Below are 20,984 nucleotides of genomic sequence, written 5' to 3'. Positions count from 1 at the left end.
TACCGATACTACTTGTTCTGGGCTGCTTTATTTTACAGAAAATGAATCTCTAACGGCTCCTAAACATCCTCAATGGTTATATACGACTTCAAACTCATTCTAACTTATAAATACATGTTCAAAACACTTGAAGAACATATAGAACAACTATTAAAACAATCAAACATAAGAGAAGAGTTTTTCAATCTTATTTCATCTTTCTCTTATAAATATTTTGCTCTTGTGAGTTTAATTTTTGTAAACATCTATCTTAGAGAGATTTTTTTGTTTACATTTTCTTTCATTGTAAATGAATTTTTGGTTCTAGTTAAGTCTAGTAAAAGCTAGTGAAAATGTTTTAGTTTATCCCGTGAAAAACTAGAGAATTGTAAAGGTTATCTCTTTGTCATTGAAAAAGAAAGAACAAATTAATGAATTTGTTGAAAAATCCTTAGTGAAGAGTTAAGGTAGTGGATGTTGATTTGGTTGAGAAATCGAACCACTATAAATCACTGTGTAATTCTTTATCTTTCAACCTCCTTACTCTCTAAACACAAAAATCGATCCCAACCCTCTTTGCAAACCATTCCGATTATCGATTCGAGTTTCTGCAAATCCCAACACATTTTCTGCTAGAGAACCGATTAGGAGGGTAACAACAGTACTCAAAGGAGAAACCTTTCGAGTGTATGGATAATATGATGGTAACACTAACGGAAAAACAAAAGAAATCCTAGAGATGATGTATAGACTAGTAATGTAAATGAGTCGCGTCGACTTCAAGTATTACGGAGTTTTATTCGATTTGAAAAAAAAGTTAAAAGCTAATTTAACTCGAACTCAAAAATAAAAAAAATAAAATTCGATTTGATTCAAAATCTCACAAACTCAAAATTGTCAATCTCGATTCAAAATAAAAAATTGAAGCTTAATTTGAGTTAAAAAAAAATTTGAACTCTAAACCTTCTTAGACTTAGCTCGATCGAATCATAAATTCAAGTTAGGTTCAAGTTCAATTTTGAGTTCGTACTTGAACTTTATACATGAAAACCTTATATTGTAATTTTTTTTAAAAAATAACATATAAATGTTAATAATATTAATACTTTTTAATTTAAAAAGTTTTAAAAAAATATTTTTTAAGTAAGTTATTAAATAATTCATTTCGAATCATTAAGAATTTGAATCTAATTTATTCAATTTGAGTATTAACTAAATTTTGACTCAATTAAATTTGAGTAATTCGTCGTATGTCTCATTTCATTTAGAACATTAATATAGACCCTTGGCTTTGTTTAGTAACCATTTCCGTCGTAACTTCCCCATAGTTAAGGTGGAATAGGGATTGATCTTTCTCCAGTGCAGTCAGTGTCATCAAGGGCTTGCATTTGCCTGTTAATTAGCATATTTGTTTGTCAGATCATATATTTGCTTTTTCAATGTTAGCTTCAGTTTTACCTTCAATTTTTTTTTGCAGTTTGTCAGAGAAAATGAAAAATGAAAGCCTGACAGTAAACATCTTTTGGTTTCTTTTTTGAGCTTATGAATTAACGATTCAGAGTTCAGTGAGTGACATGCGAATAATTGCTTGATAGACTCTCACCTGGGCGTTCAACTATTTCTTTTTTGCAATGCCTTAGATTATACAAAAACCTAAGCCTAGGGCCAGTTGTTTGAGTTGATTGAACGCTTGGATTATCTTATGTCATTTTTTTACCCCAATGTGTCTTCTTTCTCTCTCTTTCTCCGATTTTCCACATATCTTTCCTTTCTTTGGGGATTTTTTTTACATAATATGGTTGAAAAAAGAATGGGAAAATTAATTAGGGTAAAATTAACAGCATATAGTGGAAGACGTTCGAATCACAGTGTTTTTGGGAAGACACGACGTTTCTTGATACGCTGTCAAGGTTAACATTTACACTACATGTAACCTAGAAAAAACGTCGTTTCTTCCAAGCGTCTTCCCAAAGACATCTAGTACGAACAAACAAAATTCCCATCAAATTTACCCTTTTTGTGTGTGTTTTCCGTCTACACGTACAAGTGTAAGCTAAGGTTAATTCCATGGTACTCCAAGGTAATAAAATTCCCCTAAAAAGTAATTAACAATGCAGTTGATCCAAGCACTTGATCTTTCTTCCTTCTTTTTTTTTCTTTTTTGAAGTTTCCATATTTGACACGTTTGTCCTACATCAGTACAATGTATTTAAGAATGCAGTTGATCCAAGTTTTTTCTGCATGTATTGGTTGGAAGGATTATCTATTTACGTTAAAGTATGTGTGAAACACGGGTATGTTAGGTAGAATGAATAGTGTGGATAACTTGGGTTTTCATTTTGTTTCAAGTCTGATATACCTTTCCGATGATTTGATCACCATTTGTTAAAATGAATCTGCAGACTGCTTGAGTTGTAGGGCCTCGTGCATTTGTTTTCTGCAACAGTGTTATTGCATGATCGCCAAATCATGTTCCCCTCGTTTACAGAATTATACCCCAACCTCCTCCTAGGAACATATCCGAACTAAGAAGTTGGTGTTTCAAATGAACTTAAATACAGTAGATTTACTGCTGTTCATGATGATTACAATGTTTTATAGGTAAAAGATACATAAATCATTTTCCTGCAGTTTGCCGAAATGTTTCTAGCTTCGAAACTTTTGTTTGATGAGATCAATGCATAATTGCTCCATGAAGTGTGCTAAAATAATAAAAACATATACTATATATTTTTTTTATCTAATTAGATATTTGATTTTGATTTTTTATTCAGATATATATTCCTACTAAATAAATTATCATAAACGTTAATTTGGAAAAGAAATAAAGTTGAGTGTTAATTTAAAGTAACAAGTAAAGTTTAAGTATCTAATTAGCCACTAGAAATTTTAGATACTAAATTAAAATATCTAACTGGAACATGATTAGGTATTAAATTGTGTATTGAAGTTAAGTTTATATATTAAAACATATATGGAAGCTAAATTTTAAAATTTATGTTCATGTTCGGATCCAGCAAATCACTCAGATCATGGTCTAGTAAATTAAAAAAAATTATCGCATAATCTATGTATCCTTCAGCCTTCAAAATGTACTCTCGCTTGCATGAAACCATTGCATAAAGTTATAATGTCACACTTCCATTCCATTGCAAGAAACTTACCCGGATGATGCATATAAATAATGTGGAACAACGTGAATTTGTTCATCACACACTAATCTTACCCTTCAACTCTTCGACCAATTAACAAATCTCGACAAAACCAATAGTGCAATGTCGATAGAGTTGCGAACATTGTTTCTGTTCTCGACTTTACTCGTGTTTCTGGTAAGTTACCGATCGGATGCTGCCGAAGTAACACTAATACGATCCATCGGGGAAAGGAGTCAATAGGAAAATAAAAGAAGCCATTGACGTGCGCCGTTCCATCAAACAACGGCAAACTCGTTTTCATATTGGTTAAGCCTGGTATTTACAAATAAAAGATTGTTGTACCAGCGGACAAGCCTTTTATTACAATAAGAGGTTAAAAAAATGCATCTGTAATTATAACTTGGAATGATAGTGGAAATATATTTGAATCTCCTACAAAAGGTTGGGCTTTTTTTTCCTGGTCTTATTTCAACTGTATTTAATTTGTATAATTGAGTTTAGATTTATCATTTTATTTGGGTTTAGATTCAAATAATTATTTAGGAGTATCGGATTTATGTTGAATAATATATTTATATATGGATTTGGATTTAAATATTTTTATGATATATAAATTTAATAGACATTTTAAAATGAAGCCGGTCTTAGGGCTACCTATCAACAAAATTTTTCATAGCAAGTCCTACAAATTTTACATTATACAATAATTTGATGTCTTTCTGCATTTTGAGGATAAACTATTCACTCTACCAAAGATATACTACTCCTTCACCTTCATCTGTCTTCAAACATCATCTTGGGTAAAAGGAGTTGTGACCCATGGTGGCAATTGAATCTTTTCAACCTGCATATAGTGGATGGCTATTATTCTCGCACGTGTCGTTGAATTCCATCGTCTTTTCATCCATGACAGGAGGACTTGTTGGTGCTGGGAGGTCTTCTTCTTTCTTCGTTAGCATCTGTAGTGCCCTCGACATCGATGATCTTAGTGATCGGACCTTTTGGGTGCAAAGTAGCCCGATATGCAGTACTCTGTATATCTGATTCCTTTCATCGTTACATCGGCTGTCATCATTTAACGTTATATTCGGATCATAGATCTCCTCGGCAGTCCCTGATTGAAAGTGACTCCACGCCTGTTTGACCCGAAAAAGGAAAAAAGTGGAAATCAGCTTTATTTAAAATGGTGTTCCATGTAGGAAAAATTTAGGAGGGACTGTCTGAAGCTTACAGTTGCAATTATGCTGTCTGAGTAATCTGTCTTTGCTTCTGTTGTTTTGCTTTCCGGTTATGATCTCTAGTAAAAGCACTCCGAAACTATAGACATCTGCCTTGTCCGTTAACTGGCCATTGGCTAGGTATTCCGGAGCCATGTATCTGTTGGAAATTCAAACTCAACATGTCGGCAAGAAGAGTGTATAAAGTTTAAACGTGGCACCAAACAAAACAATAAAAAATATTATAGGTAACTTGGCAAATGAAAAATCAAAGTGTCGGCAGCCACACTTGAATGGAGCCAACATGCTTAACGTGGCAAAACAATAATTGTTGAAACAAGAGGCGGCGAGAGAATTTGAGAAGTTTCAAATAAGTCGGTTTAGTTTCCTATATATATATATGTATGTAATTTGTAGCAAAGAGTGTGTGAGTAAGTGGAAGAAAAATACGAGTGAGGAAAAATTAGAGAAAATTTAGAGAGCTTAGCAAAGTTATATTTGTGAGTTTTTAAACTAGTCGTAGCTAGTATTGTAATATTGAGGTAGTGTCATTGTAAGGTATTTTGTTTCGTATTAATAAAAGTTCGAGTGTTATAAATTAGTGAGTGTCCATCTACGCTTCCAACAAGTGGTATCAGAGCTTGGTTCGAGTTCAACATGGTGGAGAAGATGGCCAACATGATTCAACCACAAATCCCGAGATTGACAAAGACGAATTACGGCAATTGAAGCATTCAAATAGTGTTACTAGGCTCCAAAGATTGTTGGGATATCATCGAGGATGGTTACACCGAGCCTGAAAATGTAGCAGCAGAAGCAGCCCTAGCCAATGAAGAAAAGAAGGTATTGAAGGAATCCCGAAAAAAAGACAAAAGAGCGTTGCTCTTTATTTTTCAAGGAGTAGACGAATCTACCTTTGAAAAAATTTCTGATGCGAAGACCGCAAAACAAGTGTGGGAGATTTTGCAATAATCTCTGTAAGGTGCCGAAAAAGTAAAAAAGGTACGCTTACAAACTCTCAGAGCTGAGTTTGAGATGTTAAAAATGAAAAATACAGAAATCATCGATGATTATATTACTCGTGTGAAAGCGGCCGTAAATGAAATGAAAAGAAATGACGAATCACTCGATGATATTAAAGTGATGGAAAAAAATTTGCAGTCATTGACAAGAAAATTCGATTACGTGGTGGTGGCAATTGAAGAATCAAAAGATTTATCCCAAATTTCGATTGATGAGCTTGTGGGTTCACTTCAAGCCCATGAGCAGAAAATGAAACAAAATGAAGATTCTGAAAATTTGGAGCAAACTCTACAAAGCAAGTTGAATGTCAACGAAGGAGATGCTAGCAGCAGTTACACATGATGTCGAGGAAATCGTGGTGGTTATCGTTGAAGATACAGAGGAGGACGAGGAACTCGTGGACGTGGTGATCGATCATATGAAACCAATCAAATAAGTGAAAACAATCCAACATCAGGACGTGGATAAGGATTCAGAGGCCGAGGTAGATGCAGATATCAACAAGGAAATAAAATTCAGGTATAATGTTATAATTGCAATAAGTATAGTCATTATAGTTATGACTGTAGATCTGCTCCTAAACAAGAAGAAATAAATAACATAGCAGCAGCTTAAGAAGAAAAAATTTAAAAATCTCATGTATTCTTCACTTATAAAGGAAATGAAGAATTCAAGAAAAATATTTGGTATCTTGATAATTGTGTCAGTAACCATATGTGTGGTCAAAGGGAACTGTTTGTGAAATTAGATAAAACAGTCCATGGGCGAGTAACGTTTGGAGATGACTCGTACGCAGAACTAAAAGGAAAAGGCGAAGTCATGATTACTCAGAGAAATGGAGAAAAGAAATATATTTCAGATGTTTATTGTGTACCTGCTTTGAAAAGCAATATCATCAGTCTTGGTCAACTCCTGGAAAATGGATATGAAGTGCAGATAAAGAACCAGTCGTTTTCCATCAAAAACAAAGAAGGAGAATTGATAGCCCAAGTTGATATGACTCAAAATCGTCTCTTTACAATTGATATCGTTTCTGAAGAAGTCAAGTGCATGAAGACCGCGGTCAAAGATGATTCATGGCTATGACATCTAAGATATGGACATCTTAGATTTTCTGATTTGAAGTTATTATCAAAAACAAGCATGGTGAAAGGACTACCAGAGATCAATCCTCCAAATCAATTATGTGAGGCTTGCATCAAAGGAAAACAACATAGCAAAGCTTTGAAGTTGGTAGATCTTGGCGTGCCCGAAGACCGCTAGAGATAGTACACACAGATATAGCCGGTCCTTTTGACATACCATCGCTTGGCGGTAACAGGTACTAGCTAACTTTTATTGATGATTCTAGTAGAAAATGTTGGATTTATATATTGAAAGAAAAATCACAAGCGTTGAAAAAATTGAAAGAATTTAAAGCAATGGCGGAAAAACAAAGCGGTCAATATTTGAAGACACTCAGATCAGATAGAGGAGGCGAATATACATCAAAGTTATTTGAAGAATTCTGCAAAGAGCATGGCATCATCCATCAGCTGACAGCCAGATACATGCCACAACAAAATAGAGTTGCAGAGAGAAAGAATCGCACAATTCTAGACATGGCAAGAAGCATGATAAAAGGTAAACATCTACCGAGAAATTTCTGGGCTGAAGCAGTTCGATGTGCAGTTTACCTATTGAACAGATGTCCAACAAAAAGTGTGAAGTATATGACGTCAAACAAAGCATGGAGTGGACAAAAACCAGGAGTATGACACCTCAAGATTTTTGGATGCATCACATATGCCCACGTTCTTGAACATACCAGAAATAAGCTTGATGACAAAGGAGAAAAATGTATTTTCATTGGCTATGATGAAAGAAGCAAAGCTTACAGATTATATAATCCTCTTACCAAGAAAGTAATAATTTCAAGAGATGTCGAGTTCGATGAAGCAGACTATTGGAGATGGAGCAAAGAGGAAAAGAAAGTTGAAGGACTATTTTTTAAAGATGACGATCTTATCGCAAGATGAACAAGTTGATGATCAAGGTCCTCAACAAAATGTACAGTCGTCGTCAAACAGCAGAAACGATACCTGCAACATAATAGAAGATTTTGAAGCACCTCCCACAGAAGTTCAAAGATCCACAAGAGAGAGAAGAATGCAATGGATGAAGAAATTGCATCAATAACAACGATTATGAGCTAAATAATGTTTCACTTTTCTGCTTACTTGTGAACAGTGATCCAATAACACACGAAGAAGCGGTTGAAGATGAAAAATGGAGGAATGCAATGGATTAAGAAATTGCATCAATAGAAAAAAATGTGGAGCTAATTTACTGCAGAACTGAAAATCAACTAGCATATATTTTTACAAAACCATTGAGAACATATATATTCAACCGACTCAAAGAATAGCTTGGAATGGAAAGTCGAGTTTGAGGGAGAGTGTTGGAAATTCAAACTCATCAACATGTCGGCAAGAAGAGTGTAGAAAGTTTAAACGTGACAGCAAACAAAACAATAAAAAATATTATATGCAACTTGGCAAATGAAAAATCAAAGTGTCGGCAGCCACACTTGAATGGAGCCAACATGCTTAACGTGGCAAAACAATAATTATTGAAACAAGAGGCGGCGAGAGAATTTGAAAAGCTTCAAATAAGTCGGTTTAGTTTCCTATATATATGTATGTAATTTGTAGCAAAGAGTGTGTAAGTGAGTGGAAGAAAAATACGAGTGAGAAGTGAGGAAAAATTAGAGAAAATTTAGAGAGTTTAGCAAAATTATATTTGTGAGTTTATAAATTAGCCGTAGCTAGTATTGTAATATTGAGGTAGTGTGATTGTAAGGTATTTTGTTTCGTATTAATAAAAGTTCGAGTGCTATAAATTATCGATTGCCCATCTACGCTTCCAACAGTATCCGCTGTGGACCATACAAGTAGAAATTACTAGTTCGAACATGAGAAGCTTTTGATTATGCTAAACATTGAATAATTTCTGGTACAAGCAGAAAGAAGATGATGCTTACAGTGTTCCGGCAATGGCAGTGCTGATATGACTCTCATCTTCATTGAAAGACCTTGCCAAACTAAAATCAGCGATCTTGGCACGAAACTTCAAATCCAACAGGATATTACTCGCTTTTATGTCTCTGTGAATGATTTTGTTTGTTGGGTTCTCGTGAAGATAGACTAAACCTTCTACTGTCCTAATGATAATTTGGTATCTCTTTTCCCATGTAAGTTCTTTTCCTCTGCTGGGATCTGTTTATGCTTTCGGGAGGTCAAAACAAGCTTTTAGTGATATAATTGATTTAATCGTCAGTATCTACATTGGAAGTAAACTATTGGTGTTTACCAAAGATGAAAGAATCAAGGCTCTTGTTAGGGAGGAACTCATAGACAAGAAGACTTTCCGGTCCTGAACAACTACATCCCAATAATCTCACCAGGTTTCTATGCTCCACACTGCTTATCATGTTAACTTCATTGTAGAAATCTGCAGCTCGATGTCGATTGTTAAGGAAAAGTCTCTTCACAGCTATCTCTCTTCCATCAGGTAGAACTCCCTACAGATGAAAAATGAGTTACTGACCATGGCATACCACTTTAATGCCAAAGAAGAGCAGCTAACACATTGGTGGAAAAACTACCTTATAAACTGTCCCGAATCCTCCTTGCCCGAGCTTGTTCGCCTCATCGAACGATCCTGTAGCCTTCTCGAGCGTAGAGTACTTGAAATTTAAGTTACTATCACGAAGGACTTTCACCCACTTTTCTGCATAATTTGAACCTGAAAATCGGAAACATTTTAGAAATACAGACAAGGCTAGCTACAATCCCAGGTAGAAATATTCTTGCAATTTCATGTAATTGAATAATTTAGATAACTGTCTGAGATTCCTTTGTTCTTTTGCTTTTGTAGTGTAAAGGAGAGGAAAAGAATTTGCAGACATCGAAATTCAAATCGTACAATTGAGGTGACCGCATGGGATTAATTGAACTAAACATTTAATTTGGTAAGCAAACTTGTTACCTCTTTTCTTTTGTATGTATCTTCGCTTCCATATATATACTCCAGTAGCTGCAAGAACAGCTAAAACAACTAGGGAACTGAGAGTAGAAACTACTATAATTATAATGGTTCCTGCAAAATCATGAATACAAATCAAGTCATCTTATGTATTTGGTTCAATACCGGGTTGAGAAAATAACTCGAACCTGTCGTGTTCTGAAATTTCTTTTACCTCTTGAACTTCCTTTCGCAGGTTGTTTCTTGAGGAAATCTATATTGGAGTATCTCAAGTAGCAGCCGGTGTAGAGTGCCCGTCCCTCTGACCATGGGAAGCACCTTAACATCGCTGCTGATGCATTCCCGAGACATGCTTGACAAGAACTCCGGTTCAATGTCTTCCAGCAATTGACCAGAACATGAGCTGTGTCATTTCTTCCCGAAACCACCACCTGGGCCCTAGCATACACTCCATTATCCAGTGCAGTTGCCACTGCTTGTGACACCGGTCTTCTCGCCGATGATTAAAAATCCGATCCCTTGCGGCTTGCATTCCCGCACACAACCATGTCATTCGGTCCCAAGTACTCTTCATAGAAGCTATAGTTCCCAGATCTCACGAAGCATTTGTCAAGGAAAACTCGGCCACCGTTAGACGGATAGCATTCAGGAAGAACTGTACGTGCCTCAGCATAGCACAATGGACAGTCGGTCAAAGATAGATCTCCATAACACTGAGCTAGGCCATAGTTAGCATCAAGCCCTGAACCAATTACTGCAGTTCCCCAACCGAATTGACGCAAAACATCACTGATTCTCTCCATTAAAGCAATGAAATTGGGAACGAACAGAGTTGTGTTATGCTCCCTTTGAGGGTTACATGTCATGTTCACTATTTGAGCTCTCGGTTCAGCTCGAACTCCTTCGAGTAATGCTAGAGATTTGATCATAAGAACCGTGAAAACATAACCAGCTGTTTTATTCATTTTCTTTTCAACCTGAGCTTGAATCCTGGAGTTGTTTAACTATCTTCAACTTCTATTACAATGGCTCAAGAATTAGGTTTAAGTCCCATCAGCTGTAAATTTATCAATGAACCTGAAAAAGATGATTAGATTGATAATGCAAATTCCTCATAGTTTTGTCCCACTTGATATTCCCAATAAAGAACAAAATACAGAGAACCGACTCCACTTTTTTTTCTTTTTCTTTTTACTTTGCGGACAATATTAATTCATTATATAATATTTAAATATCTTGAAAAATAAAATACAGCTTTTTTTAAAAAAAAAATATTCGAAATTTTTTATAAAAAATCGTTCTATGCATTAAACCATAACTAAAATATAAAAAAAAAGTAACAATTACAGTTTTTGTCTCATAAAAAAGTAATTATAATTCAATAATTCTTAGTTTTGGTATAATTTCAAGTTTATAATCGGGTAGTTTTGGCTTAAAGATTGTGAATATAGCAGCGTTTGGATTAAAGATATGGAAGTGTTTAGGCTTATGAAAGTGAATTAATAAAACAAAATGGAAAGACTTAATTCAAGAAAATTTAACATACCAAAATCAATTAAGAGGCAGAAACCAAAAGGAAGTGAAAAAGGAGGATGTTATTGATACCTTAGTTGAACTTGCATGGAAATCCCGGAGTTGAGTTGCCGAAAGGAAGAAGAGAAATGCAAAGATGGAGGTCAAAGTAAGGAGTAGGAGTAAACGTATTTAGAAGCAAGGCACCACAATTCATTCCTTAATGGGCAGGAAGGATACTGCGCACTCTCTTTCAATCCCAGAATTCATCATATAGAATATTAATTGGAAAACTCCGGACCCCGCTGCTTCATTTTTCTACCTCTTCTTTAACTTCAAACTTTTCTACTTTTTTTTCCCAACCAATTTTACCGAACTAAAGCACAAATTGTGACCATAGTATCTTTACTTTTTTTTTTGAATTTTAGTTATTATCCGAATAAATATTTAATGAAATATATTTATTTTTATGATATAATTTTCGCCGTTAATTTTATTAAAAATATAAAATATCTAAATTATAATAAATGTTTATTACTAGAACGGTAAACTAAATATATAATAAAAATATTTTTCTAAAACTAAGAAAATTAGTCCATTAAGACCATATAACGATCATACGAGAAAAATGTTTAAAACCTAACTAAATAAACCCGAACAAAGGTAGATACGAACATATATGACAACATCGGTAAACAAACCACAAAAGTGATAGAGCAATTAAAAAACCATCAATAAACTGCAAATCATAATGTGAAAAATATTATCCACGAACGCAAATTGTGTATCTAAATTCAATCCGAGCATCCAAAAAAGGGAAAATCAACATGTTAGTAAATAAGTGTCATCTTGATTAGTCGTAAAAATATTAAATCCAACCCTGAACAAAGGGATAAATAAAAACAAATAGTCAAACAGCTGAAAAAGTGTTATAAATGCATAAAATAATTTATTATAAAGACAGAAGTAGATATGCCATAAACACAAAATTTTTAATAAAAAAATAATAAGGATATACTATAATTAAACAAATAAAAAGTAATGAATAATGACAGACGTTGATCAATACTGAAATTAGTGTCATCGCTGATTTCAAGAAGAAGAAAATAACGACTGACAATTTTTAAATACTATTTGCTTCCAAGTTCACGTTAATCAGTAATAAATAATATATGAATAGGAGCAATAGGTTTATATCTCATTATTTTAAAAAATGTTTTTATTTATTTATATCAAAACAAAAGCCACGGTTGAAATGGAATTGTTGCTGTTTCTTTTTTATAGCTGTAGAGATTTTCTATCGATTTATTTGATTATTAGATGTGGAAATTTTCGGATTTAACATGCCACTAATTCAAATTGGTGTGGTATAGTTTAATCAATCAAACTGGATTATTCAATCGATTTATAAGTTAAATATACAAATTTGATTGAATAGTACGATCTTTAATATATGATAATAGCTTACAAATTTGATGTATTTATATTTATACACATAAAAACTTTGATTACATTTCAAATTAATCTTATAAGTTTATGAAAATATCATTATAGCCCATAATAATTATAAAATTTTCACTTAAACCCATAAAATAAAATAAAAATAGAAAGAGCATATAAGCTTTTCCAATAGATGGGTCAATTTAAAGTCGTAGAAATTAAAGGTTTACGAAAGCATTTTGAAGTTTAAAATTTACACTTGATCTCTTTAGATAGTGGCAGAGTTGGTTGGACTATTTTTTTTAAATGTTTAATACAAAAATAAATATCTAAATTTTGTCTCAAAACATTTTAATATCTAAAGAAATTTTCGTTAAAAATAAATGTCTAACATTTTTATCGGAGATTTTTAGGCTCCTAGACTTTATCAACCGTTAAGTAACATGTGTCACATTCTACTAATTTTAATAATTTATTTTAAAAATAAAAAAAAAAATATTAAAAAAAAACAACCCCAATCACCGTGTCCCCCTTCTCCCCTTCTCTTTTCCCCCTTCCCCTTCCCCTTTTCTATGTTCGTCGGCCGGCCCATGACCGTCACCACCACCTTTATCAACACTGGCATTGACTCTCGACCAAACCCTAATGGCCTTTCATCGTAAAGTATCACCGTTTGTCGTATAGAAACGTTCAAAGGTTCATCGGATTTAAGCTACTGTCACTTTTTTTGTCGACTTCAACCGATCCCGACGTTCATAAACCAAACCTCCACCACCATTTTAACCAAGGTGCAATTCCAATCAAAATCCAAGTGTCCGACGACGATGGTGATTGAAAATGGCCGACGACAGTTAGTAATGGGGGTTAAAATGAGATATTTTAGTTTTTTAGATTTTTTATAATTTAATTAGAAGTTTAGGTTTTTATAAATAAATTAAGTTTTTTCAAAAATAATATTTTATTATTAAAAATTTTAAAAATATAACGATAGACACTTAATAGTGTAACTAATAAAAAATTAAACATCTATTTTTAAAAAAATATAGGTACAAAAACTTTTTTTAAGATATTGTTTAAGTACTTACTTCTGTATTAAAACAAAAACAAAATTATGAAATGACATCATGCATTGTGGTCACCAACAGAACCATACACTCATCCTATATATATATATATATATATATTAAATTAGTCATAAATAATAGTCGTTATCCTGCAAAATTTAATTATATTTTCTAAACATTACACTTCAACGAATGATGTTAAATATAAAAAATGAAAATTTAAAGAAATGATTGATTAAATGATTTCACTACTAAAAAATATTTTTTTGAATATTAAGATTCGAACAATTATATATATAAAATGTGTATTATAATGTACTGAATTTTTTTGAATAAATATTATTTTATGCTATTAAAAATATAAAAAAGAGCATTTGAAATATATTTATTTCTTTAATTTTATCAAATGTTTTCTCAAAATAAAGCACCAGTCTCCGTTAAAATAATTAAACAAAATTCAAACTTAAAATAAATCTAAACAGAACTGACATAATTTAAGCATGATAAAACTTAAATTAAATCAATTAACATTTGATAAGGCGGACAGAAATGGGTGTCAGAGGGGCCTCGGCCCATCTAAAATTTTAGAAAATTAGCATCTAATCCCTTAAAACATTTATAAATTTTAATTTAACCCTCTTATAATTTTTAAAAATTCTAATAAAGATTCGGTTTTTTAAAAATATTTTTAATTAGATCTCCTCTAATTTTTTTAATCTCATTAGTTTTTTTTCGTAAATTTTAATTAGACTTACAGATTTTTAAAATAAAATAAACCCTTTGAAATTTAATTTTTTTTAAATTAAATCTCTAAAATTTGAAACATACATTTAAATGGTGGTGGTGGTAATTCAAGATATTAAATTCCTAGTTTACAAAAATTTTCAATTGGAATTTAAATCTTAAATAAGTTTGTGGAAAGACATAAGGTTTAACGTTTTATTTTAGGATAAAAATCATATTTTAAAGTGTTAACCGTCTATTAACTAATGATTTTTCATTCATAGAGAAACCTTTTTATCTTAAAATAAAATGATGGAGGAAAAAATATTTAAAAAATAATATAAGTTAACATAATTATTTTGATTAAATGTGAGACTTCTTTTGACATTATACCAATTTGAAATGGAGAAGTCACAAGAGCAATGGTTCAAATATTTTATTTGCGGACATTAATAATTTATTTAAAAAAACTCCAATCAAGTGCTTCCATATGTTTTGAAAGGAGGAAAGGACTTCAATGAAAAAGCTTTCAAGTTCCGATTTATATTAGTAAAGGGCAGAAGTGATGGTAGTAGCGGCAGTGGTAGCAGTTTGGGGGTGGTGGCGGTGGTGTTTGGATATGTGGATGGTAGAGTGGAAATTGCATTGTACATGAAGGCAGAAAGAATAAAATAATTATTAAAATTGTTGAATGTGTAAATATGGAAGGTTAATTTGTGTTTAGGATGATTAGTTTGACGATGAGATCAAATTAATAAAAGAATTTAGAGGGTTAAATTAGTTAAACTAATTCAATTTAAAATCGAAATGATTAAATATATAAATAACGAGGATCATATATGTTATTATATAAATTTATTTAACTGTCAGATAAATAATTCTATTAATCGTTCAAAGTTTGTAGTTTGATGAATTCGTTAAGTGATCGTAATAGTAAAAGGAAATATTATTTTTCTTAGAGATTTTAGATTGGAGCAGAGAAAAATATAAACATATAATTAACATAATTTTATGAGATAACTGATTACTGAATTAAAACCATTACCTGTAAAAACCAACATCATCATGAGGATGATGCATTGGCAAATATGGTTCCATGAGATGATATGCCTTGGGAAATCATGGTATTGTAGTAGGCAAAATTAACATGTTTTTTGGACAAGATGGGTGATGTTGGCCTGCGACAATTATCAAAGATAATGTCTATTTGTAAACCCTTTTTTAGGGTTATTTGTTATTTATTTATTGCAACCTTGATTTAGCTAACCAAGTACTTAACCCATGCTTTGTCCGACAATATCATTGCTCAACATCAAGGTCCCATGCTTTTAAACCCTCCTTTTTATGTATTTATACACAAATATAGAGGTTGATAGAATCATGTGAACCACACCACACAGTAGCATGATGTTCAAAAACAATATATGATCTAACTTCATAATGTTAAGCACCATATAAAACACATGATGCAAAAAAATAGTACAAGACAAGATGAATATAAATTATTTTGATATATATAAAATACAAACAGATAAATTGTTGAATTTAGGTACAAACAGTGTGTTTGAAATCGATCCATGATTTTATAAACTTTAAACAAGTAGATACCCACTCTTCCTCATGATTCAATTCTCTTCTTTTCATGTGAGTCTTTATTGGAATTATTCTATTTTTGAATTAGGATAAAATATATAAATAGTTGTTAAATTATGGTAAAATAATTTTTAAAATTTTAAATTATTGAAAATATGAAATGAGTATTAAATTTTTTATTTTGTTATAAAATAGAAACTGTGACATTAGCCATTGTTAAAGGAATAATTATAACATGATACATTAAATTAGTGGATAATATTTTATTTGACCCCTCAACGATAATTAAAATTTTATTTTTGGTTCTGATCTAATATTTGTAAATAATAATCCTATTTTTTTTAAATAAATTTGTTATTTTAAAAATATATATGAAAATTTATAATTTATTTTTAAAATTATAATTATAAGAATTTTTTGCAAATCATAAAATTTTAATAAACCATTTATTAAATTTTCTTATAATTGAAAAATATTTTAAAATGTTAAAAGTGAATTATAATATTTTATATATTTTCAAAAAAAATCTGTTTATTTTTTAAAATATTGATATATTAAAAATTAAAATAGAATTTCCTCCTTCATGATCCCGAAAAGAATTTATTTTTACATTGTATATAAAATTTAAACATTTATGAGATAATTATAAATTATCACTTTCACGTTAAAAACGTTACATTTTGTCTCCAATAAACTAAGATCTTAGCTTTGTCTCTGTATATTCGTTAGTTAAACACCTCTCATTAAACCAGGTTAGAGTTTCAGACATCACTCTCCCAACCCACAGAAAACCAAACTTGACCTTTTCACAAAACAAATCCAAATATTCAAGTTTTTTTGTTATATTGCAGGAAAGTAAATGGAAAATTTTATGTGCGTGTAACTTTTTTTACCCTTAGATTTTGATGATCAAAAGAGATGGGAAAAAAAGAGTCTAAACTAAAATGGTAAAAAAGTCATTAAACCAATATTTATTATTATTAAAGCCACTTCTCAAATCATTTAACTTTAGTAACTTTTGGTTACTAATATTAAAATATGATATAAGAACATAAGTAAAAGTGTATCGATTTGAGCCAGTCGCCTAAACACCGAAACCATAGCAGCACTATGGGGGAAAATCAAAGTTGAACCCCAAAACAAAAGCATGAGCCGGAGAGTGTAATAGATGGAGCATGCAATGCAATACATTTGCTTGGATGTGTGCATAGGCATGCATGCAATGAGCAGCGCATTTAGGGTCAAACACATGATCTTATATAAGAATGAATTTATAAAATTTTAATTAACGAATTTATAAAATTTTAGAAATAATAAAAATATATTATTAATTGAAAAAAAATATCTAATATATATATAAATTTAAAACTTTTATGTACGACTACCCATTCACCCTCTCGATCTATCAATGAGCACACATATCCAAGTGCGGCCAATTTCTTAAAATAATTATAGTACAACCAAAGTGAAAGTGAAAGTGAAAGTGAAAGTGAGCTTTTTAGCTTGATGGGTAGCTGACACCAACAACATTATAGGGAAGTGAGAAATGGTTTTCTTTAATAAAACCAAAAGGCATGCAAATTCAAACCAAGGTGTGGGTGCGGGGACATCGAAACCAAGATATTATAAGAATCTGTAAGAGAAGAACAAGAAGAGGGAATTAAAGAAATATTTTTGCCATTCTTGGCTGTTTTCAAGAGCTTCGAAAAATGGTGAAGGAATATTGAATCGGTCGAGAAAGTTTTTCTTACAATGTTGATCTTATGTTGGATCGGATCAGCTGTCGCCATTTCCATTACGGAATAAGACTACTCCACCAGTGCACAACCATGGCTTCTTGTTGTCGTAAAATCTCTTCTATCATTCATATCTTTGCAATCTTTCTTCTTGTTTCTTCTTCAATTTGTCCTGTCTTCGCATCGGAACCCCACAATCTCCGTGCGAGAAATCAAACTTTCCGACCAGAGAAAGAGTTGAAAAAGTTGAAAATCATAAGGCAACGTCTCAACCAGATCAACAAACCAGCAGTAAAGACAATTCAGGCAATTTAATCTAATTTTTGGCCCTCGGGTCTTTTTAATCTTTTATCAGACATTACATCCAGTCTCCGACATGTTTTGGTATGTTTTCTTTTCTCTAACTATGTTATCCTCTTTTGACGTTCTTAGTTTCTGGTTTTCCGTTGCAGAGTCCAGATGGTGATATTATTGATTGCGTTTTGTTGCATCATCAGCCTGCCTTCGATCATCCTCAACTCAAAGGACAACAACCCTTGGTAATCATTTATTATTTATTCAAAACCCACATATAGAGTAAACATGACACAACCAGAAACATGTTATGATATGAGATTTAAATTTAACAGTTTTTGTGATTGTTGAGATATCTGCAGGATCCACCAGAGAGACCTAGGGCTTATGATGCAGAAGGAATGATGAATACGGGGGCAGAAGAAGAGCACGTTCAGCTATGGAGGATGTTGGGTGAAACGTGTCCGGAAGGAACAATTCCGATCAGAAGAACAACGAAAAAAGACATGTTGAGGGCTAGTTCTGTAAGAAGATTTGGAATGAAACCGAGAAGACGTGTTAGAAGAGATTCAATCAGCAATGGCCATGAGGTAGGTAGCCCTCGACATGTACTTTACTAAACAAAATCAATGGGAATAATAATAAAGGTAGGGTTACACAGCATGCGGTCGGATACGTGAACGGAGAAGAATATTATGGAGCCAAGGGCGGCATAAATGTGTGGGCACCTCGTGTCTTTAATCACTATGAGTTCAGCTTATCCCAGCTCTGGCTCATCTCTGGTTCTTTTTCTCACGATCTCAACACCATCGAAGCCGGTTGGCAGGCATGTCATTTCCCTTCTTAACTCTACTTTTTAAGACACTAATTAACTCACTCTAATTCCATTTTATGCAGGTGAGTCCAGAACTATACGGGGACAATTATCCTAGATTCTTCACCTATTGGACCGTATGTATATTATAATCATTTGGAAACAATTTAATTGCCTAATTTATTCCTCTTCGCTTTGCGTAATGATAATGAACCTATTTTGCAGAACGATGCATATGAAACAACTGGGTGTTATAATTTGCTGTGCTCAGGATTTGTTCAAACCAACAATAGAATTGCAATTGGAGCGGCGATCTCCCCAGTCTCATCTTACCATGGAGGACAGTTTGATATCATCCTCTTGGTTTGGAAGGTTATAAATTAAGTCTGCATAACTCGTCAAGTGACTTTAGTAGTAAAAAGAAAACGATATTCTTTTTAAAGTATTCGAGTTCAAATAGTTACTTTAACAGAGTATGTACATTGTCAATAGAGTAAGAAAAGTTCTAAATAAATACTATCTTGTAATCACGATACAATCGAACTTTTAATTTCAACCTAGAAACTCAACAGGTTTATGTTTGGTGTAGGATCCGAAGCATGGACATTGGTGGTTGGAATTCGGGACGGGGGTGCCGGTGGGATACTGGCCATCATTTTTGTTCACTCACTTGAGGGATCATGCAACCATGGTTCAATTCGGTGGGGAGATAGTGAATTCAAGGGGCGGAGGTTTCCACACCTCAACGGCAATGGGAAGCGGTCATTTTTCCGGCGAAGGGTTCGGAAAGGCGTCTTATTTCAGAAATTTACAAGTGGTTGATTGGGATAACAACTTAATCCCATTGACGAATCTTAGGCTACTAGCTGATCATCCCAATTGCTATGATATCCGAGCTGGGATTAATGGAGTTTGGGGGCATTATTTTTACTATGGAGGACCGGGAAGAAATGTTAGATGTCTGTAATGGAGAAGGACGAAGCCTTGGCCGGAATAGGTTAAATAATTTTGAAATCCAAATCTATTTTTACCATTACTAAGATTGTTCCAGGGTAGATATTATTATTTCTTTAGCATATAGTTTTTTATTTGAATTTCTTGGGTTTCTTATGGAGACCATTCATTCAGTAGGTTTGGGCTTTCGGGGTATTCTTATAGTAATTATTTTCCTTTTATTTTAATCTTTTTATCATTTTCTTAATTCCATGTATATATAATTAGTAAATAGAACACGAATGAAGTAATCTAAGTGGTTAAAATGATGATTGTTATCTCTAGAGGTTTTAGGTTTGGACACGACGTATGCAGAGATAATTAAACAATCATTGTTAAATATGATTGAGAGTTTTTCAAACATATATTGTCTTGTAACCATCTTAGACGGATAAAAAAGCAAATATAAAATGTTATTAAAAACTGTGAAGTTACATGTATCACGTTTATATTTTTACTTTTTTTAAAAAAAATATTATTATTAATTTAAAGAATCCAAGATATTTTAAAATTACATAAAAAATCTCAACACTCTAAAACCTCTCATTCCAATCACATTACTAACTTTTGTTGGTTATCACCAGCCGCATTCACCATCGTCGAATGGCCGCTCGACTGTCACTGGATCTCCATTATCGATCATCCTTATTGCCGTGATCCCAATCTCCTTAAACTCATAAATCCATAAACTTAAATCCTTAAATCTAATACCCAAATCTATAACCTTAATCCCAAATTTATCTGCACCATCTTCATACTCACAAATTATTCATAATCTTAAGTTTGAGTTAAGTGCATATTTGCATTTCTAAGCGCATGAACTGGGGAGGGGGGATTTGCACAGACATAAGTAGGGGGAACTTTGCGTATGTGAGGAGATGGGGATTTGTGCGGGAGGATTTTTAAAAGTAAAAATTTCAAAAGATATATAAAATTGATGTTATTTAACCATTTTTTTAGCTATCGTTACGGTATATAAACATAAAAATATAACGGAGAAAATATTAGACATATTTTTAAATAAAAAATCTTTTGACACTTAAAGTCAAATTAAATATAATTTGTACACTTATTTTTGCATTCCTTTTAAAAATACAAGTAGTTTGTAAAATTTGAACTCTATACATATGGTTACACTAAATTAAAACTTAGACATCATATTTTAGATTTTATCATAATTAAAATAAAATCTTGAAATTTATTTGAATATGATAATTTTAAAAAGAGAAAATAACCTGAGTGACCAAAAATCTCATATAATATACGATTTTAACCAACTTTTTCCGGATTTGCCAAAATGACCAACAAAATCGTAATGCGATCGCTAATTCGCAACGCGATCTCCATTATCGCAAATTCGCGTTGCATTTTCGCAATGCGATAGTTGAAAATCGTGTTGCGATGGTCTATAGTAT

General features: G+C 32.4%; 1 protein-coding gene and 1 pseudogene across 1 annotated transcript; one reads left to right on the top strand and one right to left on the bottom strand.

Annotated features, from left to right (window-relative positions):
- Positions 1-3,916: 3,916 nt before the first annotated feature.
- Positions 3,917-10,398, bottom strand: LOC120198554 (annotated as a pseudogene).
- A 7,009-nt stretch (positions 10,399-17,407) lies between these two features.
- LOC120198555 lies at positions 17,408-19,547 on the top strand. The gene is made up of 7 exons (XM_039199867.1): positions 17,408-17,774; positions 17,921-18,007; positions 18,125-18,352; positions 18,424-18,588; positions 18,660-18,713; positions 18,802-18,948; positions 19,166-19,547. Exons 1-7 carry the CDS (start codon positions 17,496-17,498, stop codon positions 19,541-19,543), a joined length of 1,338 nt encoding a protein of 445 aa, XP_039055798.1. The 5' UTR covers positions 17,408-17,495; the 3' UTR covers positions 19,544-19,547.
- The last annotated feature ends 1,437 nt before the right edge of the window (positions 19,548-20,984 follow it).

The sequence above is a fragment of the Hibiscus syriacus genome, unplaced genomic scaffold (genome assembly GCF_006381635.1).
Source record: "Hibiscus syriacus cultivar Baekdansim isolate YM2019G1 unplaced genomic scaffold, ASM638163v2 tig00117056_pilon, whole genome shotgun sequence".
Taxonomy (NCBI): Eukaryota; Viridiplantae; Streptophyta; class Magnoliopsida; order Malvales; family Malvaceae; genus Hibiscus; species Hibiscus syriacus.
The sequence above is the reverse complement of the archived record's forward strand: the minus strand, read 5'-3'. Positions and strand labels throughout refer to the sequence as shown.